At 40.0% G+C, this 26176-nt stretch overlaps 1 protein-coding gene and 1 pseudogene across 2 annotated transcripts in view; one reads left to right on the forward strand and one right to left on the reverse strand.

Moving 5' to 3' along the window:
- Window positions 1–15445, reverse strand: part of TOMM7 (translocase of outer mitochondrial membrane 7) — a 153470-nt gene extending 138025 nt beyond the window's left edge. The window contains exons 1-4 of one of the 2 annotated variants that reach the window (XM_026507465.4): window positions 15258–15445; window positions 12276–12324; window positions 11022–11069; window positions 7840–8059 (exon numbers count right to left, since the gene is read on the reverse strand). In XM_026507465.4, the coding sequence (XP_026363250.1) occupies window positions 8044–8059; window positions 11022–11069; window positions 12276–12324; window positions 15258–15360 (216 nt within the window). In that variant the 5' untranslated portion in view covers window positions 15361–15445 and the 3' untranslated portion in view covers window positions 7840–8043. Of the gene's footprint in view, window positions 1–7839; window positions 8060–11021; window positions 11070–12275; window positions 12325–15257 lie in introns of those variants that run through there. The other variant, XM_057304213.1, reaches the window with a different exon arrangement.
- Window positions 15446–22593: 7148 nt separating this feature from the next.
- LOC113266414 (heterogeneous nuclear ribonucleoprotein A1-like) lies at window positions 22594–23114 on the forward strand (annotated as a pseudogene).
- Window positions 23115–26176: the final 3062 nt, after the last annotated feature.

A 26176-nucleotide genomic window follows, 5' to 3' on the forward strand; every position in this document is an offset into this window, starting at 1 on the left:
GTGAGGATGTGGAGATAAAGGAACCCTCTTGCACTGTTGGTGGGAATGCAAACTGGTGCACTGTGGAAAACAGTATGGAGTTTCCACAAAAAATTAAAAACAGAACTACCCTACAATTCAGTAACTGCACTATTGGGTATTTATTCAAAAAATACAAAACACTAATTCAAAGGGATATTTGCACCCCTATGTTTATAATAGCCAAACTATGGAAGCAGCACAAGTGTCCATGGAGAGGTGAATGGATAAAGAAGACGTGGTATATATAAATGGAATATTATTCAGCCATAAAAAAGAATGAAATCTTGCCATTTGCAACAACATGGATAGAGCTAGAGAGTGTAATGCTAAGCAAAATAAGTCAGTCAGAGAAACACAAATACCATGTGATCTCACTCGTATGTCAAATTTAAGAAACAAAACAAACAAGCAAAGAAGGAAAAGGGACAAACCAAGAAACAGACTCTTAACTGTTGAGAACAAACCAATGCTTACCAGAGGGGAAGTGGGTGGGAAGATGGGTGAAATAGGTAATAGGGATTAAAAAATACACTTATTATTATGGGAGAAAAAAAGAAAGGGGAAAAAAAGAAAAAAAAAAAGAATTAGCCTTGGGCACAGAACTAAACAGAGTGGACAGTTCAAATCTTCCTCTTTCCACCTTTTCCACATCCAAAAGCCAAACCATTCCTTCCTCTTCAACAGGTTTAGGTCCTCTACTGGGCTGCCTGCTCTCCCAAAATTGGGTCTTAGACCCTCCATTAAAATGGTACCCATCTTGTGTCATATTCCCTCAAGTTTTGGCTATGTAGCAAATGGCTATACCAATTAACATAACACAATTAGCCTTTTAGCCCCTATAGATTATCATTTAACATGACAAACCTGGAAATACAATATATAACCTAAAGGAGTAAATTACTGAGGTTGGAATTTGATACTCTAAGACATACCAGTAAAGGATGGCAAAACTTTAATATAGAAACTTTAAATAATAATGGTAATGAGGATGAGAATGATAATAAAAGTGGTAATACTTCCTCTTTCACTATGCTAATTCCATATAAACTCTTGATCCATGTGGCATTTGAACAAATCACTAATATCAGAAAAAATGTAAATGGCATAATCTTAGGTATTTCATTTTCCTTCCTTCAATCTAATACTCAAAAGACCCAAATAATAAAAGAAAAAAAATAAACTTTGGAAAATGGTCCTATTAAAGATATTCAATATAAATGTCCTATCACAGGGAAGGAGTTCTACAAAGACAGTAAGTACTTTCAATCTGTTGAACAAAGCATTTCATGGACAGTTTTACTCTAGTTCTAACAAAACACACTTGCAGCTCTTTTTTAATTTGTAATAGATAATAGCTCTCCATCATCTATCAGAAGACATCCAGACTCTTCTGCCATCCTAGATCCCCCATTTTCCACTTCCACGTAACTCACCCATGTGTCTCTAGCTACAGACCCCCATATACAGTTCTCCTCACATTAGCACTGTACCTGTATCTTGCATATACTAATTTAAAAAACGTATTCAATGATGAATCTTTATCAAGACCCTTCTCCAATCCTTGGTCTTGAGCTGTATGAGCACAGGGTGAGACTCCCAGATGCCCAACACAGAACAGTTGCTGGGACACCAGAGAACTGAGCTGAGCAAAGATTTCAGAGACTACACAAAAATGGATTTTCAGTAGGCGACTATATTCCATGCCACATCTACTTCTTTGCCTACCAAAGATTAAGACCCCACTATGTGCCATGCACAATGCTAGGTGTTAGGGATATAGCAGTAAACAAACTGACTAGGTCCTGGTCCTTATGATGAGAAATCTAAGTAAATGGGTAGAGTTGGGAGAGGGATAAGGAATAGTGAGAAAGAATTAATGGTCATTTGTTGAAGCCCAAAAGCGAGAGACAGTATGATGACCACAAGAAACTAATCTGATTCTTTTGAAATTTATTACTAAAACCTCTTCTAACGTCACTGTGCCCACACCTTCTCTAATTGATCCTATCTGTGCTAGATGATAGATTTGATTTTATCTCCTCCCTGGAACCAGAAGTCAAGGTAGTAGGTAAAGATCATTAAGAGGAGTTATGGTGAAGTAATAAGAGAAACTGTCTTTGTTATAAATTAAAAATGGAAAAAATGAGACTCCTGGGTAGCTCAGTTGGTTTAAGCATCTGCCTTCGGCTCAGGTCATGATCCTGGGACAGAGTCCCACATTGGGCTCCTTGCTCAGTGGGGTGCCCACTTCTCCCTCTTCTGCTGCTCCCCCTGCTTGTGCTCTCTCTCTCTGACAAATAAATAATCTTTTTTTTTAAATGCAAAAAAAAAAAAAAAGAAAATGTAAAAATAGAAATGTAAAACAAAATATAGCAAAGTTTGGGAAAATAATTTTTCTAATCTTGAGATAGAAAAAGACTTTATAAGTATGATATAAAATTCTTAAGGCATTTTAAACAGTCAATAATCTGATTAATAAAATTCAAAAACTTCTACGTTTGATGAGAATGGTCATAGCAAATTCAAATGACAAACTGGGGAAAATATCTACAACTCATATCGCAGATATAAATTCCCTAAATTATAACGTGCCTATAAATCAATATGGAAAAGATCAATACTCCAACAGGACAATGGGCTAAAGGAATCACGAATGGTCTTTCAGTATATGAAAACATGTTCTACCCCACTCTTAAGAAAAATGGTAATTAAAACTCCCAAACACCATTATTTCATTTGTTTGAAAAGACCAGAAAATCTGAGGACACACGAGTCAGGGAAAATGTGTAAAAAACAGGGGTTTCTCATTAAAGTCTTCAAAGACCTAAACTCCTAACAGCACACACCCTGCCATTTCTAGGACCTGGCCTTTATCTTCACGGCCCAGAGTAGCTGTAAGCCTGTCATTTCATGTGCATTCCGAGAAACATACTTCCCTAAGGAGACTTCTCAGAAGTACTACACAACACTTCTGCTTACATCTCGATGATCAAGTATTAGTTATGGAGTCACAACTAACTGCAAAGGAGTCTGAGACCCTTTTAGCTTGATTTCAATGAGCAGCTAAACATGACAATTTGAAACATAAAATGGATCTTTGATAGACAGCTAACATTCTCTGATACATCTATTTCTTTGCTGACCGAATATTTATACATACTAATTGTCATATATAAAACACAGTAGAGGAGTCAACTCTCAAGCCTCATCTAGACACTGCGTCCAGGTCAAAGTTCAGAAAGTGTGGGAAATGTGCGCCTCCCATCTGCTCCAGACGGCTTTCCATGGTCCAGCAATCTAAGAACTTAAAGACAAGTTACTTCCCCCAACTTACCCGGTATACAAAAAGGAGGCATACGAGCAAGATAACCACACTAAAACTGTGATTCAGAAAAAGAGAGAAAGGAAAATCTGCTGTGGTCACTGGTCTGCAGCAATATGAAATTCCATGAGGCAGAAATAGAAACTTCCTGTCCTGGATGTTTCTGGGGGGGGGGCCTTCAGTTCTGCTTTCTAGGAAACTCCTTCTGGGGCCTCTAGTTTTGCTCCGTGGGAGCTTCTTTCTAGTCTCTGGTCTTACCCGCAAAATGCACTAGGGAACACCAGGGAGCTGCTGGTTTTCTGTTAGCACTACAAGTCTGTTTTCCTCAGGAAAAAAAAAAAAAATGCCTTTTTTCCGTTTCCATACCCTCTTCCTTACTTCCTCCTTTGGACTGTCCTTGACACAACAGGAAAGAAAATGCTGTGGTACCTTTCTTTTCCATCAACCCAGTTTTGAGTAAACCTCGGATTATTTACCTTTTAATATCTTTTCTTCTTACAGGAAAGAAAGGGAACATCAATTCTAACTTTCCTATTATAATTCATCTGTCAATCTCAGAAAACCTTTATACATTTTATTCAAAAACATCTGTTGAGCACCTACCACGTGTGATACACTAAGGATCCCAGGTTCAAAGAGATCCTGATCCCCATCTTGGTGTGGTAGTTACAGGGTATATATAATCGACAACACTTATCAAAATATACATTTAAGATCTGTTCATCTTATTGTATGTAAAATATACCTCAACAGAAATGGGGCCATTCAAGGAAAGATAATACAAAGAAATGTTTAAGGTTTGTTGTAGCTGACAGAGTAATTCTGAATAAGTTAAATTTAGGATGTGAATGTGACTACTCCATGTGCTGCTGTGTACAGGGTTCCGGATATTGGGTAAAGTACATGGGTCCTCTAGGGAACTTGAAATGTTAACACTTTACAGTTGTTTTAATTGTCTATTGTATCATTTCATCAGTTGCAAAAGTTATTTTTAAATGTGGCATGTATCAGTACCAAAATCATAAGGGTTTGATTCTGGGTTCAAATACAAGCTTTCTCTGTGATTGAGGGGAAACAACCCCAGTCTGTATCATCTGCAAGTGGAGAGAATGCCCTACTTCACAGGATTGTTGTGGCAACTGATTAAGGGCCAAGGGAATAGCAAACATTCCCTTTCCCAGGTTACCTCCTCCCAACATCTTTTGATGTCAAGTCCTTGGCCAGGATTGTATTACCAATTATGGCTAACACAGAGAAAAATACTGGTCCTTTACAATGATCCATGTAATGCAAGTTTCCAGTTCTCAAAGCATTTTAAACTTAATACACACAATCCTACAATTCATTCATTATTCTTATTGAATATCTACTATACTAGCACCTGCGCTAGGCTCTAAAGACACAAACACCGTCCTGCACTTACGAAGTTTACAATCTAGGAGTCGATTATTTATATGCACACACATACAAAATCAGGTGGGTTAAAAGTTCTCTGAAAAAGCTAAGATGAAGATAAGGAAGAAAATGATGGGGGAACGGTGTAGAGTTTGCTATTTTACATAAGGGTGAAAGAAGCCCTTTCTGTCAAGGTGACACACGGGCAGAGATTAAAGAGAGGAAGCCAAGCTTGTGGACATCTGGGAAGAGTTCCAACAGAGAGAAGAGCAGCTCAGACACTAAGGTACATACGTGTCTGGCCTTACTGAGGAACAAGAGATCAAAACAGCAAGAGTGCAAGTGAACATAGAGGGAAGAGTCCTAGGCAATGAAGAGATCAAAGGTGTACAACACCAGATTACAGTCTCATAGGTCATGAGAAGTAAAAATTTAGAATTTTATTCCCAGTGATAGGAAGCCACTGGAAAGTTCTGATGAGGGTGTGATGTAATCTTTTAAAAGGATCACTCCTGGATGGTTCAGTTGGTTAAGCATCCAGCTCTTGGTATCAGCGTGGGTCTTGATCTCAGGGTTCTGAGTTCAAGCCCTGTGTTGGGCTCTATGCTAGGTGTGGAGCCTACATAAAATGATGTAAAAAATTTTGAAAAAATTAAAGGGTCACTCTGGATATGAAGTAGAAAACAGACTTTAAATGTGTAGGGGAAGGAGGAAGACTTTTGAGAGTCTAGGGCAGCAGCTCTCGAACCTGAGTTGTGTCAGTCTTCTGGAGGACTTCCTGAAAAACATACTGATCACACAAAAAGCTGTACACAAATGTTTGTAGCACCTTTATTCCTAATAGCTAAAAACTGAGAACCCAGATGTCCTCCATGTACATCCATACCATGGAATACTACTCTGGAATAAGAACGAATACGCTGATAACACAACCTAAATGACTCAACAAATGAACATGCTGAATGAAAAAAGCCAATCCCCAAAGGTTATTTATTTATTGTGTAATTCCATTCATGTAGTTTTTTTGAGATGACGAAGTTATAGATACAGACAACAGATTACTAGTTGCCAGAGATTAGGGATGGGGGCGGGGGGTCGGGGAGGAGGGTTGACTATAAAGGACACCATGAGGCATCCCCGGGGTGATGGAAAAATTGACTCGTCAATAATCAATACCCTGATATTGCACTATAGTTTTACATGTCACCATTGAGGGAAACTAGGTGAAGGACATAGGGATCTTTTTGTAACATTTCTTACACTGCATGCAACTCGACTATCTGGAAATAAGTTAATTCAAAATAACCGCTGATGTAATTAAATCGCAGAGACTGCTAGGCCTCACCCTGTTTCCAGACCTGCAAATGTACTTATAACAAATTCCTAGGTGATGCTAATCTGGGAACAGCTATAAGAACCACCAATTTAGGAAATAACACCTTGGGGCAAATACTGTTATTCCTATTTTATGGAAGAAACCGAAGCCTCAAGATTAGGTGACTTCACCAAGGGCTAGGAACTAAGTGGCAGGGCGAGGACTCAAACCAGATCCTATCAGCCCAGTGTTTTTGCCTAAGCAAATCACGGTGAGAAATAATCTGAATTTTAAGGACTCTCCAGTGTCTAGCAGAGAAGAGACCAATGCTTGTTGGATTGCACTGCCCTAAAAATGAAAATTCCATAAAATGTAGCTTAGTTGTAAACATCTCACAAACTTTAAGATACACACACACATTCAAGTGTGTAGTGGTCTTAGATCTTACCTGTGCTTTGAACAAGTGCTTAAACTCTGTTCCTTCGCTTCCCCAGATAGAAGATCAAGGAACTGTCCCTCCCTACTTAACTCTGGATTTCTCACTTTAAAATCTGCTGGGTTTTTAAAGACAGCTACAAGTTAACCCTCAATGAACACAAACCCAGTTACGTTTGCTATCCATGTTAGTATTTTATCAAAATGGACACCTGACATAGTTTTACTTTCTCAATCTCAATTTCTGAAAATCCTGAGCAAGAAAGGGAAGTTAATGTGCACCACAATTCTAACTAAACAGGAGTTCATGAACACTAGAATTTAGCCAGGGCCAGGGGTGGGGGGGCACATTCTTAAGGAATTCTATGGAATTTAAAAACTAGTAAGTTTTTAGCAAAATCATCACGTGCCTAGATTCACAGAGACGCTGAAGCAATTACATTAAGTGCCTGCCAAAAATGACTTTCCTGCAGTTAGCTTTCAAGAATTTCACTTTAAAATCCCCTTATGCAATGAGCCTCCATAATAGTCTCCTACATTTCCATGGTAAAGTTAGCAAAACTTGAGGAAATAGGCTTAGTTAAGAGGGTTTTACATTAGAAATAAGGAAGAATTTTCTGGGAATGACAGCTCTAGTCACCTGAGATTACATTCATGATCATTGTCTACTTAAACACTGGATGTTTAAAATGTTCAAGCCAATGGGCTCCTCCTAAACGGTATCACATCTTATTTCAGGCCTACTTTCCTCCATTAATTACAATCCCCAAAACTAAGTAAATAGAGTTATTTTGTTAGATTTATGGAAAAATCTAAACTGAAACAGGATTCAAATAGGTATAGGTATAGGTCCCAGGAAACCAGATCTGGTATGAAAACAAATTCCCATTAACTGCGTTAGTAGAAAGTGCTACTATTCTATGTTAACCATCCATGGGCTCTTGCCCAGACAGCTCTAGATTCCAAACACCAGTGAGGGAAATCTTAGACTCATTTAACTGACAAATAAATCAGACACACAACTCCCCAAAGCCATCCCCATCCCCTACCAACAGAGCCACAGAACCTGTTTCAGTGACAACTTTACCCCAATGACATGCAGAAAGGGTCCGTTCACCACAAACTGAAAACTGTCTCTACTTTTACTACCTTAGAAAGTCCCAGAGGGAGTTATTAATTCAACGCAAAAGTGAATCCACTTGTTAAGTGAATGGCCAGGAATTAACTTGAAAGTTCTAATTCTTAAAGTAGCATCTAGGCATATATATAGATTCACTGTTTTGAAAAAGTACAAAAGGCTAAATTTTTACCCAGTAGCCCATTATGTTTGATTCAAAAAGGACTCAAGACATAACATTGTTAAAAACATTTATTTTGATACAATCTATGATAAATAAGTCAGTAGAGGTTCCACTCTGCCACAGATTCATCTGAGAAGAGCCCTGTGCCATTCAACTGGTGAATGTCTGAACGACGTCCCATCTCTTATCCCAGCCAGAGCGCACACCTTCCATGTTGTTCCTGTCCATTGATTGCTTCCAAATCCAGATGACCTTTATCCCCAAAGTAAGCTAAAATGTTTGTGAAGAGGAGAAATAAATTAAACCCCAAAGTAAAAATTTAAACACAGTTTAAGAACGAGAAGATTTTATACATTTATGTTTGTGTTTACTCATCAAATTCAGAGATACTGTAAGACAAGGATCAATCACATGGAGCAAAAGAATCAAGAGATATATATTTAAGGAAATACAGGTTTGTTGCTTTTGAGTGTGGTTAGCTATATAAACAAAAAGGAAAATATAAGCTGAGGTCTGTCAAAAGATAAATGATTAATGATTTTCATTAACATGAAGGACTGACGAACCCACAATGTAAAACTATATCATTATTAGACACCACATCAGTAAAACTGAAAATAACATTTACTGAATGCTTTCTATGGGTCAGTACCATGTAGAAAGTTCCCAACTCCCAATTACGACCTTTATTTTAAATACATAGAAACCAAGGCTTTGAGATGGTTATCCATCTTAAGTGGCAGAGTGATGTAACAAAGGTGCATTTTTTTTTTTTTTAAAGTAGGGTCCACGCCAGTGTTGAGCCCAATGTGGGGCTTGAACTTATAACCCTGAGATGAAGGCCTGAGATGAGATCAAGAGTCAGATGCTGAACTGAGACACCCAGGTGCCCCTGACCCAGGTGCTCTTAAGCATTACGACACACACATCCCAGGAGCAATTATTAGTCTTCATTTCAGCCTCAACTCTTACCTCAAAGATTCCAGCCACTAACTAGCCCAAATTCCCAAACCATTTCCCTACTAAGCAACAGGATTCTGGAGGAAGACAAGAGGTATTTTATTTCTAAGTCTTGCTGATTAAAAATGTGGTTTCTAGTAATACGTCACGTAAACTAAAACTGCATTACAAAATGGTAACTTGAACATTCTATGAATTTTTTTTCTAAGTATTTGCCTTCGCCTGGGAAAAAGCCCAGCATCCATCTATCTCCAATTTTCAAAAGTGTATTAAAATCTACCATTAAATGCCAAGTATTTTTGCATACAGTTAAGATATAAAAATTAACTATTCATCTGTTAAGGTCTCCTTCTCAGTGGTAATGAGCATCCAAAATAAAGACAAAAGAAGATCTTCCTTGGCCTTACACAGACAATGTGAACAAGGATTCTCTTAGTTAACCTCAGTGTTCATATATTTTGCCTAAATAATGTTTTACTAATTACTGCCCCATGTTCATTAAAGTACTGCATTTTGTATATGGATTCATATCAACCAACATTTGCTGACCACAGATAATGCACTATCTGGGTGAAAGAGGACGCTAAAACCAATATGGTTCTAATCCCCAGGAACCCAACAACTTAGCAAGGGAAGCAGACCAGTAAATCACAAACTATATTTAGATAAGTATTATATAAGTAAATTTACATATAAACAATAAACTGGACATTAATGAACAATAAATTTTATATTAACAAAACACTCACATTAATAAAAATCCTAGCAGGTATCATTCTCTCCCTTTCAGGCTGCAGTACAGGCAACCCAGGAAGGCCTCTCCAGTCAGTCTCAACAGCACAAGCAGCATGGTATATGAAATTCTAGAACTGAATAACCCTTGCCAGGCACTCAATCGATTCTTCCCTAAATTGCAAACACCCCTGGAAGGAAACCAGAATATGCCCCTAATGACAGAAAAGAATTTAAAGAGCACCAGAGAGGACAGCAGCACTAAGAAGACATATGGTGAAGAAATTAAAAAGCAGGAGGTGGCTGCTCCATCCAGACTGCAACTTTGAAGCATCAACTCTTGGTGGGATAACTGAAGCCAAAAAGAAGTACAATAGAAGGGCACATTCTATTCCCACCTCTGGAGCCTGGATCACCTGGTGCACAAAAAATGCCATTTCCCAGCTCGCAGATCCAGTCTAAAAGTCCTACCACAAGGTGCAATGCTGTATTAATTCCTATCCAAAAAACCACCAAGAGGTCAGAGTCATTTAATTAATTCAACTCCTGTTGGCAGCTACTTTAGGTGCTTATAGGATATAACGTAATGGCAATAAGCATAATATAAAGCAGAGAACGATGCACACAAACGAGTATTATGGGAACACAAAAACTGGAGAGGTGTCAGCTAGAAGGGGGAAAAGATTTAAGGAAGGGATGACATTTGAGATTGGGCTTTTCTAGACATAGGTTTTCATCAAGTGGAAACAAGGGAAAGAACATCCCAGGCTAAGGGAGCACAAGCACTGGGACAAAGGTATGAAAATATAGTTTATTCTGGGATTAGCATGCAGTATCTTGTAGCTGGAGCAAGTTCTCACAAGAGAAAGAAGTGAGGTAAAGAAGATGACACAGAAAAGACTAAAATTACTATTAACAGTTTATTACATATTACTTGCCACGTACTCATTATACTTTATATACAATATTCTTACTCAATCCTCATGAAAACTTTATGAAGTAGACATAATACCCAACTTATAAAAGAGGAAACTTCACTCTAGAAAGGCTAATGGCCTTTTGGGAAAAGGTATTTGATGGTAATCTGCAATACTTGGAAAATGTTCACACTGCTCGACCAGGTAGTACCTTCTCTGATGTTTTCTGAAGATTTCACTATGAAAGTAAGTGCTCTGAGGTCAACCAGGTAGTAAAGAGCAGATACATTACCTCAAGTAATCATTTTACAGTTCAAAAGGGAGAGGCTAAGAAAAAAGGAACTTACTAGAGATCTCTGAAAGCAGTTTTAAGAAGCCACACCATAAATGGTTAAAGGGAGAGGAAAATGAAGAAAGAAGCAGTGAGTGAAGACCATTTACTGAAGAACTTTATCAGGGAAAAAGAGAGTGACTTCAGAAATGGACAAACTGAAGGGCACCTGGCTGGCTCAGTCAGTACAGCGTGAGACTCTTGATCTCCAGGTTGTAAGCTTGAGCCCCAGACTGGGTGTAGATACTACTTAAAAATAAAATTTAGGAATGGACAAATTGAGGGCACATACCGTGGAAACTTATGAGAAGAAAACCCCTTCCTCTGAGAAAGGAGAGGCCTGTAAGGCAGAGGGGGTGAAGGAAATTCATATCAGATGGCACTGTGCTAAGAAAAGAGGTAAGATTATCTGGGGAGCCCACATGACCCAGTGGAAAGAGCGTAGGCTTTGGAAACAGACATATCCCACCATCTTACCGACTTCGTGACCTGCTCTGAAGTACGGAAGTGACAATTAGAGATACTGTATATAAAGCACCTAAAACGGGCTAACCCATTGTAGGTAACTGTTATAGATATTACTATTACTTTCTGCCCAGTCTAGAAAAAAAGTGGCTTAGAGTAGGAGTTTGAAGAAACAGAAAACCTAGAACAGCCAGTGCAAAGTCTATTAGGGCAATTCACAAGAAAGGTCTGGAAGACAGAGGACCAAGACGAAATCGCATAGCACTTGTGCAGGTCCTGGTCATCATCGTGCCACAAATATCAGTCCTTCCTAAAGAGCAAACCTGCCTGTTCAGATTCTGCCTCTCTATATATGTATATGCACACATACAGCTTTCACAAGCATACATATATACATACACTTGTGAGTTACATGAATATGTATAGTGTGTACGTGTGTGTATGAGGTTTTCACCAAGTGCTTATCTAACAATGGCAAGGCTGTTTCTGAGAAAGAAATCTGACAATGCATTTTCAGGGTCATAAATGTTCATACACTTGACTTATTACTACCATGAGAATATGTCATAAGTAAATACACCAAAACCTATAAAATCTATCTAAAAATGTTCACTATACTGTTACGTAAAAACTACTGAAAAACTTAAGTGATCAACAAGTTAAAAATATATGGGATATCAACTGTAATTTTAGGTGAAGAAAACAAAATTCTACATATTCTTGTCAAAATGATCTAAAAGGCTATATTTATCTGAAGATAAAACAGAAATATGAGTAATTAAAAAGAGTTCATCCACCTTTCAAAGTGGTAGGATGATAAATTTGTTGTTTTTCTTGTAAATGTTTCATTATGGTTGTAACATGGTATAGTAAACTCAAATAGGAAGCGGAGAGAAAGCAATTACCTGATAAGACAAGCTAGACTGGTCTGCAAACTGCTGCAGTTTCCCAACAGCCCAAAACCATACTGACTAGTACAAGTCCATTACAATGCCTACCACTACGACTCTTTTGCTTCCCGGTGATTCAGCACTAAGAGATGAACATTTGCCCTGAAATGTTTATTTGTTAAGAGCAGTACCTCAAAACAGTTGGTTCAGGCATTCCAGGATCTGCACCCCTCTTGAATCCTAGGGGGGGAAGGGGAAGGGGAAGGAGGAGAAAGAGAATAAATAGTAATTAAAACCCTAGCAGATAAAATATTTATCATCAAGACTTTCTTTCCAAATCAACCTAGGGTAGCTAGAATGATCTACTAGCACCATCTAAATGTATCTGTGTGTGCTACAGAACAGTCTTGAATTTTAACTAGAGTATGAGATTATGCCCAGGACTAATCAGTAGGGAGGACAAATAACCTGATTCTTATTATATACACAATTAGCACCACAGCCCTAAGCATGCACTTTCACTCTTAGTCATCACCCAGAAAAAAAGATGATACAACTACTAAATGATACTGGCTAAAAGACTACAAAGAGCAAAAAGATTTTTTTTTAAACTACATTTTTAAAAAAACAATTGAGGATATCTTATTTTATCCCCTACAAACCTCTTTTTATAAAGCACTGAAAGATCGGAAGAAAAAAGTGAAAAAAAACCAAGTTATTGTTTAACAACTCAATTAAGTCAACACTTTTATTACAAGTATGACTAAATAAGTCTTTTACCATTTAAAATACATTTATTAACTAACTGGATAACATATATGCTAATTTGCTGATTAAAATTAGTTAGCATCAGGAACTGTGGGGTATGAAATTTTACTCCATTTTCAGACAACAAAGTAGGCTGCCAGTTTCACAGATGCTGGTAGAAGATACAAGATCCTGAGTCAGAAACAAAGGAGAGTTTATTACTCCCAGCAGTAACGACAGTCAGAATGTCATTTTTAGAAGAACCCTGAGTTTAAAGAACCAGTTTTTTGTAATGGGCAGTGAGCACTGTCTAAAGTGCAGTGAGCACTTTGCTCTAAAAGGAAATACTATTTTCCAAGGCTGTTCACTCCACAAACATCCTTAAAAAGATAATATGGAACAAAGAGTGGTCAGAACCTCTGCTCAAAAGATTCGTAGAAATTCAAGACACCACGGAGAATGGTCTTCCAAGAGGTGATTCATTAAAATCTTGTTTTGGTCAATGTCCAAACACACTTTTTATCATCATGTCACCATCTGTTCTACTTTATAGCACTATTATTTCCACGTACTCCCTGAAGCCCTGAAAGTTATGTATAAACCTAAATTACACAAGAAATTCAATCCAGTTGTAGGTTTTTGTGAGAGCTAAGGTGGAGAAGAAAAAGAAACTACCTGGGAACTAGATTAGACACAAAATTAAATTTCTATGACCTGAAAAGAAAAAGACAATGTTTAACAAGGAAGAAGTACTAAAAAGATAGCTCTAACGTTACTTCCGAGCTGGAAGCTAGGGTGAAAATCACCATAATGGTAGTCCTAAGAAAGAGAATACAGACAGTGTGCACAAAAAGAAAAATAAACTCTCAGGTGGGGAAAAAAAATTCTCTTCAAACCAGAGCCCTTGATACACAGAATGTAACAACTAGCTACACCTTTCTGCCTGTAGACAAGGAATCACAAAAGAGGGAGAGGGAGGGTAATGTAGATGTAAAGAATTATAGAGCAGCAAAGAAACCAGAGGCACCAAGAAAGCAAGAGTAGGCTAAAAAAGGACCTCCCCTTTTTGTTGTGTGTACGGGATTCCCATACACACAACAACGGAAAAAGGAGGCACAAAGAAGGGGAAGGATCAAAGCCCCCATATCTTTCTTGGCTAAAAGGAGAGCTAGACCTAGTGTTTGACTAGCTAAACTGGGCCCTTCTACCATTACGTGAAAGCTTGCGGAGGGGAGAAGGAGAAGGGGGAACACAGCCTGTAAGACCAGGCTATCATAATTAATGTGTGCTAACCCTGGACACCTACACAAAGTTGCTAAAATCTAGGCGAATAATGTTTAAAAAAAAAAAAAGCATTTGAAATAGATAGGAAGAAGATCTTTTTAAATCCTGATACTGAAGTATCCCCAGATTACCAGTTGGCTTGCATTTCATGGGGAAATCCGAGCCACAGCGACCCGGAAAACATCCAGCATAATCAAAGGCTCTGTCAAGACTAAGAGTGACTGTACTTTATCTTGAACAATGCATGACACCTAAAATAAATAGGAAGCAGCACCTTGTTAAAAATCAAAGTGTTTTAAAAGTGTGCAATTTAGTTTTAGAAAATTTCAAACTTTATGCCCAACTGACAGAGCTGGGGCTTTTTCCTTTCCACTGTACGCCTGAAACTAACATTGTGTGTCAACTATACTTAAAAAATATTAAAAAGGAAAAACTACTCTAGGTTAGAAATAGGATAAAGTCCCAATGTGCAGCCTTAGGTGAAAATATTTGCCTGAGCACTTACAAACCTTTGTGGTAGGGCATGGCATAGTGCTTAAGAGTAAGTGCCGTTATGTTCCATTACTTGAGTTCAAAGGTCCCCACTTAACAGTGGGGTCTTCAGCAAGGAACAAAATTTCTCTATGACTCGATTTCCTCACCTATAAAATGGGATCTATAACAAAAATCATCGAAAGCCTTCATTGTACAGCCGAGAAGCAGAGAAATCCAACAACTAATGTCATAATCATACTTCAAGGTAGTGGCATACCCACGAGGTCTACAGGCCTCTTTCCACTTACGACCACCTGAAGAGGTGAGGACAAATGCCGCGAAAACCCACCTAATGACAGGGTGAATGAGTCGCTTTCAAATACATGAGGTCGTCTAACTCTCCCAAAAATCCTCAAAAGTAGGTCACCTCCATTTTACAGATGGAAAAACAGAATGGGAGGGATTACGTGACTTGTTAAAGACCATAAAAAACAGTAAAGAACAGACGAAGGCGAACTCAGGTTAGACCGACCCCACTAACTACACAACACCAAAGGACGTGCACGAAGTGGTCGGGTCTTGCTCTTCCGCCCTAGAAAGCCAAAAATGGAGACAAGGCCTCCGCACACCCTTCCTCCCGGCTCCTCCCAGGTTCTTCTCCTACTGACCCAGGTAAATCACGAGAGGAATAAATCCCCAGCGGATAGCAAACTGGCCGCCCTTAAAAAGCTGCTGCAGCCTCTGCTTGGCCTCCTTGCTCAGCTTCACCATAGCGACGGCCGGGGCGGCGCAGCGAGGACTCTCAATAACCGCCAGCAGCGTAGGGAATCCGAATAAGAAAGGAGATGCGCACGCGCCGAGCAGGGCATTTACGGCAGGAGTCGTGAGCGTCGCCAGCAGAGGTCGTAATTCACCTCCCGTCCCGACCTGCCTCTCCCCTCTACGGCGCCACGTGCGGACGGCGCATGCGTGTCTGGTTCTCCCCGCTCAGCGTCTCATCTTTACTTTCCCTACATTTTTGGAATCACGTGTTTTTGATGATTGCGGGATCCTGAGGGTAGCGCACTTCAGCTTCTTTCAGCCTGAAACGCCCTTTTTCCTCCCACAGTCTTACCCTTTTTTAAAGTGCACCTCCAGGTGTTCCTTGCCTGACATAGGAGGAACATTAAATTCAAAAGGAGTGTGTTTTAGTCCTCTTAGCTGACTTGCTATGTAATCTTGGACAAGTCACTTAACCTCTTACAGTATCAGTTTCTTCAAGCGAAGGCTGAACTGGACCCTGTCCATGTTTTCTTTGACTCCCGCGGTGTTTGGTTGTTTTTCTTATTTGTTTTGTTTTGTTTTTTAAAGATTTATTTATTTATTTATTTGACAGAGATAGAGACAGCCAGCAAGAGAGGGAACACAAGCAGGGGGAGTGGGAGAGGAAGAAGCAGGCTCGATCCCATAACGCTGGGATCACGCCCTGAGCTGACCGCAGACGCTTAACCGCTGTGCCACCCAGGCGCCCCTATTTGTTTTGTTTGAACATTATAAATTACTTGCCAACATTTTAAAGTTTGGGAAATTACACATGGAAATCTGCACTTTTAAAGAAGCTGGCAGATCATTGCAACAATCAGCGGGAGTAATTGGGAAATGACACACCTGTTCACCCATCTTGTCCTCATTGGTTTAGAATTGCAGTGGTTCTCACCCGTGGCTTCCCATAAAATTCACCTGAGGAGATTTAAAGACATACTCCTAGCAATTCTGATTACTTAGGGGTAGGACCTGGGCATTGGATTGCCATTGAAGTTTCCCAGGTGATTCTAATGTGTAGCCAGCATTGCCAACTTTTGATTCAGTAACTGCCTGACCACTGTTGTTATTTGAGCTTTTGACCTAGCTAGGACTTCTTCATTTCTAAAGCTGTAAGAGATTTATAAGGCCTTGTCCCTGAGGTTTTCCTGGATTATCCCCAAGATACATTATATCATTTTCTGTCAAACTCAGAATGTGCCCAGTGGCACCTGAAAATTTCCCCTGGCTTTATGGCTATTCCTGTGCTTGGCTCATCTTCATGATAATAACCTGTGACTGCTGTATGTGTAAAATGAGAACTACTATATATATATATATATATATATATATATATATATATATATATATACACACACACACACACACACACACACACACACACACATAAGGAAACTTTCTAATATTTTTATCCAAATGCCTGATACATAAGTAGTAAAGATATATTTCTGTCAGTTGGGCTTAACCAAAGTCATATGCCTTCATCAAACATACATTGAGCCTTACCGAATGCTAGGAACTAGAGATATAAGATTGTGTTTAAAGGCATCCCCCTTAAGAATTTCATACTTGAGTGGAACAGACAAGAGTAAACAGATGATTCCAGGGTCATGTGAATGTGCTAAGTTCCATAATAAAGTTATACACAACATGATGGGAAGACAGATGAATTTTAGGAGGGGAGAGCTAGCACTGTGAGCTGAGATGGTCAGAAAATAATTCACAGAGAGCATGGAACTTAGCTGGCCTTGATGAGTGTTTACAGGTCCAGAAATTCAACTTTATCTATGGAGGTAGAGATTGACTTCCTTTCTTCAGACTTGGCCTCTCCAGTTTTCCCTCCAAACTTAATATCCTGCTGCAAAACTTCAGTACTAAATCATTAAAAGACATATAAAAAGCACTCATAAGAGATTCCTCTCCTGTTATTATAATAATCACCCTCTATTTGTTACTATATGCATAGAGAGAAAGAAAAACAGAGAAATATACTCAAAACTCTTTGCAGTAATAGTTATTTCAGGGGACAAGGGAAGGAATTATTGGAAATCTTCAGTTTCCATGTATATATCTGTAGTGTGTTCATTGCTTTTCATAATATGCACATGCGACTTTTATCAAAAGAAAAAACAATAAAGGTAGATTTTAAAACAAAATAAAACCCCCCAAGGACTCCCCATTGCCTTTAGGATAAAAGATTCTTTGCACAACGTACATGGTCCTTGAAAGTATCATATTATCTCTCATCTCTGCTATTACCTCTGCCAGACATGCTTTCCCACAACCTTTTCTTTTTTAAGAGCCAGTCAAGTATCTCCTCCAAGAGTAATCTCCTTTGACTTGCTCCTGCTCCTGTCTAGGGCAAGTCGAACACTCTGTTTTTCTGTGCTGCCACTTTTGAGTTGATTTATTATTATTTAAATGCCTATCTCCCCAAGTAGATCATAGATAGAGACTCTGTCTCATTAATCTTACATCCCCAATGACTGTATTATAAACACTTCTAGAATTGGTGAATGAATTTCATCAGGAACTAACAGCCTTAGTTAATCACGCTGCTTAATCAGCCACAGAGCGTGTATCTAAAATGCTTATTTGTAAATTTACAATTAGAGATATCCTTAGCAAAAGAACTCACATTCTCCTTCCTAGTGAGCAAGAATACTCAATTAGAAATGGTAACTTGGGCACCTGGGTAGCTCAGTTGGTTAAGCATCTCAGGTTTCAATCTCAGGGTCATGAGTTCAAGTCCCATGTTGGGCTCACGCTGAATATCTATCGCCACATTAGTAAAATGGGAAGAGTAACTATCATTATGGACTGAACTGTATCCCCCCAAAATGCTTATGTTGAAGCCTCAACCCTAGTGAAGGGGTGTGGAGGTAAGGCCTTTAAGGAGGTAATTAAAGTGTGGTACCTAATTAAAAAAATGATAACTAATACTTAGCAGGCACTTACTATATGCATGCACTGTGCTAAGTGTTCACATGCCTTAACTCATTGAATCCTCACAGCTCTATGAGGCTGTATTTTCATTCTCATTTTATAGATGAGGAAATTGAGGCAGAGGGAAGTGAAGTAAATTTCCTCAAGTTCAGATGGCTGGTAAGCGGTAGAAGTAGGGTGTAAATCCAGACACTCTTAATCCAGAACTTGAATGTCAACCACAACACTAGACTGCCTTATAGAAGAGACATAAACACAATATTAGAAGAAAAAGCCATTGTATATTCACAAAGAATACGTTCCTTAAGCTGTGATAGATAAAAGAACTCTTTCCATTGTACTGGAGCAACACATATGATTAGACCAAAACCTAAAGGGATGACCAGTAATTTAAAGGAATGCTGACTGGCTGAACCAGATCAGATCCTCCCTAAGTGAGATTTGAACTCAAGACGGAAAGAAATATCAATTTGACTGAAGCTGGTAAGACAGAGAGAATAGATGGCATGAAGCAGTAGAAGGCACGAGGAGGCAGAAGCCATGAAGTAGAGAATATTGAATTATAACGACATCATAGTCCTCAGATTGAGAATAACATGATTTCTGGTGAGAGGGAAACAAGCTAATGCCACCTAGAGTTTGTTGTATGCTGAACAACCTTCCCTTCCCAGCTTTGTTTCAAAGTTGGTAAGCCTGGCCATATCGTGGTTCCTGTTCTGTGATGTAGAGGAAAGTGGAACTAATCAATTACATTGTAACCCCTGTGACCTCAGCTAATTATAAAATAACAGAAGAGAGGTGAAGGCATAATGGTAAGAAAATAAGGGGGGAAATTTGTCAGGGTTTCAACAGCACCATCCCAAGAAAAGATGCTACTGACTCCTTTCTTAGGGGAGAAAAAACAAACAAACAAAAAACCTCCAGAAAGGATGAGATGGTTGAGGATTTTTTTTGGTTGCAAGGAGGGGGAAACCTATGAAAATACGGGTCATCAAAAAATATCTGACAGCACAGCCAGGCTTCCTGGAAGAACAGGACCATTTCTTTGAATATCTATCGCCACATTAGTAAAATGGGAAGAGTAACTATCATTATGGACTGAACTGTATCCCCCCAAAATGCTTATGTTGAAGCCTCAACCCTAGTGAAGGGGTGTGGAGGTAAGGCCTTTAAGGAGGTAATTAAAGTGTGGGGTCCTCGTCTGATAGGGCTGGTGTCCTTCTAAGAGAAAAGATGCCTGAGCTTTCTCTCCACGTGCAAGCATAGAGGAAAGGCCACATGAGGACACAGAGAGAAGGGAGCTATTGGTAAGCCAAGAAGAAAGGCCTCGCCTGTTGGCACCTTGATCTGGGATCTGGAGCCTCCAGAACTGTGAGAAAATAAATGTCCATTGTTTAAGCCGCCCAGTCTGTGGTGTTCTGTTATGGCCGCCTGGGCGGACTAATGCACTACCTAACAGGGTTGCGTGTGAGAAAAATTAAATCAGAGAGTATAAATGTATTAATTAAGTACCATGTATTGGGTATCTCCCTGTGCCAGGCATTTCACAGACCTCATTTCTAGTCTTCTAATATTCATGCTCTTTATAGCCCCCTCACACTGCCCGGTACATAGTTGATTTGTTGAATTTCAAATCTGAATATCAAAGTCTTATTCGCATCACATTTATAAGCCATAATTGTTTTTTATGCATTTTTCCATATATTTTTCTGGCATATTGAGTACAGTGTGCAGTAACCCCTGCTGTGGATAATTATGTGTGGAGAAACAAGAAAATAAGGTACAGCCTTCCACTTAAAGATTTTATGATCTACTTCGAGTAAGGCAAGAATATTAATAAGTTATTTGTCCATGTGACTAATTTGCGGAAAAAGAATAACATCAAGTCAAGATGAAACAAAAGGATTCGAGTGCCAAAGCTCTGTATTTGGATCCTGGCTCTATCACTCTGTTGTGTGATCACCGTCGTGTTTCTTATCTCATCTGCAAAAGAGGGTCACAGGAGTGCAAAGATAATATGAGAGACAAGATGGCTGAAATATAGTATCTAGTGAAGATTTAGTAAAAAAAAAAAAATAAGCTATTACTGTTCATTGTTTTCTTCCTCATTCTTACTGCTTCAGATTCAAAGACTGATCTTTTCCAGAAGTTTCTCTCTAGCTCTAAGGCTACCCATGAGGAGCCTCCTGAGATCTGGTGGCACCTACTATGTAGGCAGCCATAAAATGGACAAAGGACACACTGATGCAACACGTGATAGCGTGTAAGCTCCTGGAGGAAGAGGTTTTACACTCTGTCTTCACTAAATCTAAATACAGTGCTTTGTAATGGAAGGAAGTTAGCAAACATCTCTTGCTATGAAGAAAAGAATGTAGGCTAGAAGTCAAGCAGCTCTGAGTTCCGACCTGCCAGGATTTGAATCCAACTCTGTCACTTACTCAAAACGAGAACCTCAAAAACCAGCTGATAACATATCAGAAAAGCTAATTAATTCACCATGGTTACCAGGAAAATAGGGCCTGTTTTCCAAAATGCAGCCAAATATATGAGCCAAAATGAAAAAGAAAAATCATTTTTTATCATGTATCTTGTTTTCCAGAGATGTTATATTAAAAAATATATCAATATTTGGGGCACCTGGGTGGCTCAGTCAGTTAAGCCACCAACTCTTGATTTCAGCTCAGGTCATAATGTTGGGGTCGTAAGATCGAACCCCTGCAACGGGCTCCGTGCTCAGTGTAGAGTCTGCTTGAGATTCTCTCTCTCCCTCTCCCTCTGCCTCCCCACTCCATGCATGCTCTTGCTCTCTCTCTCTCTCTCTCCCTAAAATAAATAAATAAGGCTTTTTAAAAACCCCACAGAACTGGAAAAAAAAAAAAAAGCATCACTGGGATCACCCTAGTGTAAGATTCTGCCAGGAAAAGGGAATTTTAGAAAACTTACATACTTAGCCACTGTCCACAAGGAGTTGGTAATCTTATTTGGGGATGGAGTATGCATACCATTTACAAGACAAGAGAGTATGGGTTAAGAGCAAAATGTATAGGGCAGACAAAACATTGTTACAGGAATTTGGAAGAAAGAAATCCCAGAGGGCTGGACTGTTGGGGGACAACTTTCCAGAAGTGAGCCTGAGCTGATTTCTGATGGCTGGGGAGCAGGAAGAGAAGAATAAAGAAATGCCAGAAAGTACATGATTATGAGGAGAGAAAATGAAACACAGTAGGTGAAACAGAAAGCTCTAGGCAGGAAATAATGAGACCAAGTTATAAAAAGAACCTAAATGTCAAGTTAAGAAATTTGGATTTTAGCCAGAGAGTAACTGAAAAGCCACTAAGTATTTTAGAAGAAAAAAAATTATAAGGTAAAACCAATTTATTTTTAGGGTTTATTTTTTTTTCAATTTCCTTTATTTTGTTGCAAAGGAAATAAATTCACACAGTCTAAATTTAAAAGGTACAAATTTCAAGGTAAAAAGGTCTCCCTCCCACTTCTGTCTGCCCATTTTAATCCCTGGAGGCAAACCAATGTTACCAGTTTCATATATATCCTTCCAGAGAAATCTGTGCACTTGGAGGCAAAGACACACAGCTCCTCCCCTCCTCTTTTTTGTAAAAGAGCTGCTACACACTTATTTACCTTGTGTTTTTCATTTAAAAATGTAACTTAAAGATTATTTTGTATGAATACTCTGAAAGATTTCTCATTTCCTTTTTAAAAATAGATGGCTTGGTACCAAAGAACATACAGTTCAAATACTCTCTACCTCTTTGGCACCCTGCTACCTACCCAGGTCCTCCTGCATGCAATGCAATGTGTCTGATTTCACATATATCCTTTAAGAGATAGTCTAGGTATTTGGAAGCAAATAAATACATATACATCCTTCCCTTCTTTTTAAAAATAAATAGGACGCATACTATACACTCACTATCTCAGATATTTGAAACTATTTCTTAGAAACCCAAGTGAAGTATTTATATGAATTAATAGTATTGTCCCAATGTCAATTTACAGTTATGTATAAAGCTATCATTTACAGTTACATATAATGCTATCATTGGGGAAACTGGGTGAAGAGGGAATTCCTGGCACACAGGAACTTTCTGCACAATTTTTGAAACTTTTTGTAGTCTTAAAATATGTCAAAATGATAAGTATTAAGAATATTCCTGAAATACATTCGTTGGATGACTCCTTTCTGTCTGTGGATGCCGCCAAGTGAGCATTGCTGAAGTCTCCCCTCCCACTGCCATCATGTCTAAGTCAGAGTCTCCCAAAGAGCCTGAACAGCTGCAGAAGCTCTTCATCAAAGGTTTGAGCTTTGAAACAACTGATGAGAGTCCGAGGAGCCATTTTGAGCAATGAGGAACACTTATGGACTGTGTGGTAATGAAAGACCCAAACACCAAGTGTTCCAGAGGCTTCGCGTTTGTCACGGATGCCCCTATGGAGGAAGTGGATGCAGCCGCGAATGCGAGGCCACACAAGGTGGATGGGAGAGTTGTGGAACCAAAGAGGGCTGTCTCAAGAGAAAATTCTCAAAGACATGGTGCCCACTTAACTATGAGAAAGAGTTTTGTTGGTGGCATGAAAGAAGACACTGAAGAACACCACCCAAGAGATTATTTTGAGCAGTATGGGAAAATTGAAGTGATTGAAATCATGACTGACCAAGGCAGTGGCAAGAAGAGAGGTTTGCTTTCGTAACATTTGATGACCATGACTCTGTAGACAAAATTGTCATTCAAAAATACCTGGGTGGCTCAGTCAGTTGAGCATCGGACTCTTGGTTTTGGCTCAGGTCATGATCTCAGGATCTCTGGAGCCTCTACCCTGAGTGTAGAGCCTGCTTAAGATTCTCTGTGTTTCCCTCTGCCCCTCCCTCTCCCCACTCATGCCCTCTCTCCCTCTCTCTCTCTCTCTCTCTCTCTCTCTCTCTCTCTCGCGGTCTCACAAAAAAAAAAAAAAATCCCATACTACGAATGGTCACAACTGTGAAGTAAGAAAAGCCCTATTTAAGCAAGAGATAGCTAGTGATTCAACCAACCAAAGAAGTCGAAGTGGTTGTGGAAATTTTGGTAGTGGCTGTGGAGATGGTTTCGGTGGGAATGCTAACTTTGGTCGTGAGAGCACCCTTCAGTGGGCGAGGTGGCTTTCGTGGCAGTCGAGGTGGTGGCAGATACGGTGGCACTGGGGATGGCTATTACGGATTTGGTAATGATGGAAGCACAGCTCTGGAGGCAGTGGGAGCTGTAATGATTTTGGCAATGACAACAATCAAACTTCAAATTTTGGACCCACGAAAGGAGGACATTTTAGAGGCAGAAGCTCTGCCCCTGTGCTGGTGGAGGCTAATACCTTGTCAAACCGTGGAGCCAAGGCAGCTCAGGCCGTTCCCATGGCAGCAGTAACTCTGGCCGTGGCAGTGGGGTTCATGACTGCCAGGAAGCAAAGCTGAGCAGGAGAGGAGGGCCAGAGAAGTGACAGGGAAGCTGCCGGTTACAACAGACTTGTGATGTCAGCCTAACACAGTGGTGGCACAGCCTTGCTGCAAAGAAGACAGGTTTCAGACAATACTCATGTGTCTGGGCAAAAACCTCGAGGACTGGATTTGTGACTAATTGTCTAACAGGTTATTTTAGTATCTGTTCTGTGGAAAGTGTAAAGCATTCCAACAAAGGATTTTTAGGTAGATTTTTTTTTTTCACCCATGCTGTTGATTGCTAAATGTAAGAGTCTGATCATGATGCTGAATCAATGTGTCTTGAAAAAGAAAAAGAATATTTCATCGTGATCATTCCATATTGGTACATAAATACCTTCCCTTTTTAGAGAGGCATAGTAGCACTTCAATAATTTATTTTACTTGCCCCTAGGTAGGCAAAATATGTCAGATTTCCTTAAAATTACTAAACATTAATAGTGTCCATCTGAGTGTGTGCAGTGTTTGACTCCGTGGTTAAGAGTGATCTATGTACTGAACTATGTAACCATGATAAAGATTCAGCAGGAAAGGCCCAGCCAGGCGATGAGCAGCACCAGCTCTCATCCTAGTCCTGCTGCTCCCTAGTTGTTTGACCTTGAGCAGGTCACTTAATCCTCCAGTCCTGGCTCTCTTATCTGCAACGTTGGGATTACCTGTCATAGTTACCTCCCAATTATCTTGAGGTGAGATGAGATAATAGATGGAAACTTACTTACTTACTTAAGTGAACCCACTGTGCAAATAAAAGGTTTAGCAAGCATGAGTATTACCTACAGCCTATATGGTAACTCTCTGTGTACAGTCAGAAGTAGGAGTTCTCTTATGGCAGATTCAATCTCAGTTTGTGTGTCAAAGAGAGCTGCATCTGAGCCCACATTATTTCTCATTTAAGACAGAATGACTTTCCAAGCCCTTCTGCTTTCTAATCCAGTCATTAGCGACCAGCAGAAGGTATAACACACAAGAATAACAGGAAGGGACAGAATTCCAGGACAGGAACTGAGTGGGGAACATTCATCTTAAGCCCAGAGGAGAGCTGCAGCAGGTCAACAATGGTGGGAAAGGGCATAATGGAGAAAACCCAGTGCTCAATAGCCATTCAGGGCCTAAGAAGCAACCTGGTTGCCTAGCAATCCCAAATGGTATGCTGGAGTTAGCGTCTTAGAGGGAGAACTTGCTAAGAACTATGCAGGCCCTGAAATTTTACCCTACTTACAAGCTGGCAAGTTGGTCTTCCATGGATGCTGGCAAAAGTCATGAGACCCTTGGGTCAGAGACCAAAGTGCTATTCATTATATATGGCCAAAGAAGTAGCCAGAGCTTGGTGTTGGTTTGCAGGGTTTCCCTGTGCCTCCCCAAACTCCGTATTGATGACACCACAGACCCATCCAGGATGCTTGTACATGCAGAGCACTGTGTTATGCGAGAGGAACACTCAGCTGGGAAATTCACTGTTTCTATATGCACAGAAGCAAGCCTGGTCTTTGTCTGGGAGGAGGCATTACCTCATCCCTCATGGCTGCTTGCTGTGAACATAGGCCTGAACGGCCAAGGTGAAGAACCATCAGGGCCTTGCATTCTCATCACACTCAGAACATGCAGGGATACTCAATGCCTATGGTAGACTGTCTCTCCCAACAGTACTTTGAAAGTAGCAGGGAAACATTGGTCAAGGTTGATTCACAAATGAGGCTGAACTACGTCAGAAGGAAGGAGACTCCAAGAAGTGCGAAAGTGAGGAGCTGGAAAGAGCAGGTGAGTCAAGGGCGGACTTTGGAGCCAAACAGAGATTGAAGATAGGGATGTGGGATTTATGTACGGTAGAAGTATGAGGAAAGAGAAAACCTGTAAGGCAGACAATATGGAAAGATAATGTGGCCAGAAAGCACTCAGATAAAGTGCCCAATCGAGAGAGTAGGACAAGCTGGCAGAGGCAGGCAGGTGGCGCAGAAAGGGCAGGCAGGACGAGGACCAGCACTGTGTGAAATTAGAGTCTGCACACTCACACTCAGACGTCCAGGGACACTTTCCCGGCGCCAGCCCCAGGTCAGGCGAGGAACCCCTCCTGCACACTCCCTGAGTACCCTCTGCCCCTCAGCTGCCAACCTCCCCCCCCCACCGCCCAGGACTGTTACTCGTGGCACGGGACGTGTGTGTGATTCTCCTGCACACCTAGCATCTGCAGCGGCACCTGTCCATGGTTGGCACTCAGCGTATGCGCTTGAAAATAATGAGCTAGTTAGTTGTGAGGTAGTCCATTGCCAGCAGCAGTATGTGGCCCACCGTGTCAGATTCTGTAGAAAAATCCCTGTAGGATGAGGACTAAGAACAAAGCCATTGCTTTTGGAAATC

Source organism: Ursus arctos, unplaced genomic scaffold (genome assembly GCF_023065955.2).
Source record: "Ursus arctos isolate Adak ecotype North America unplaced genomic scaffold, UrsArc2.0 scaffold_3, whole genome shotgun sequence".
Lineage (NCBI taxonomy): Eukaryota > Metazoa > Chordata > Mammalia > Carnivora > Ursidae > Ursus > Ursus arctos.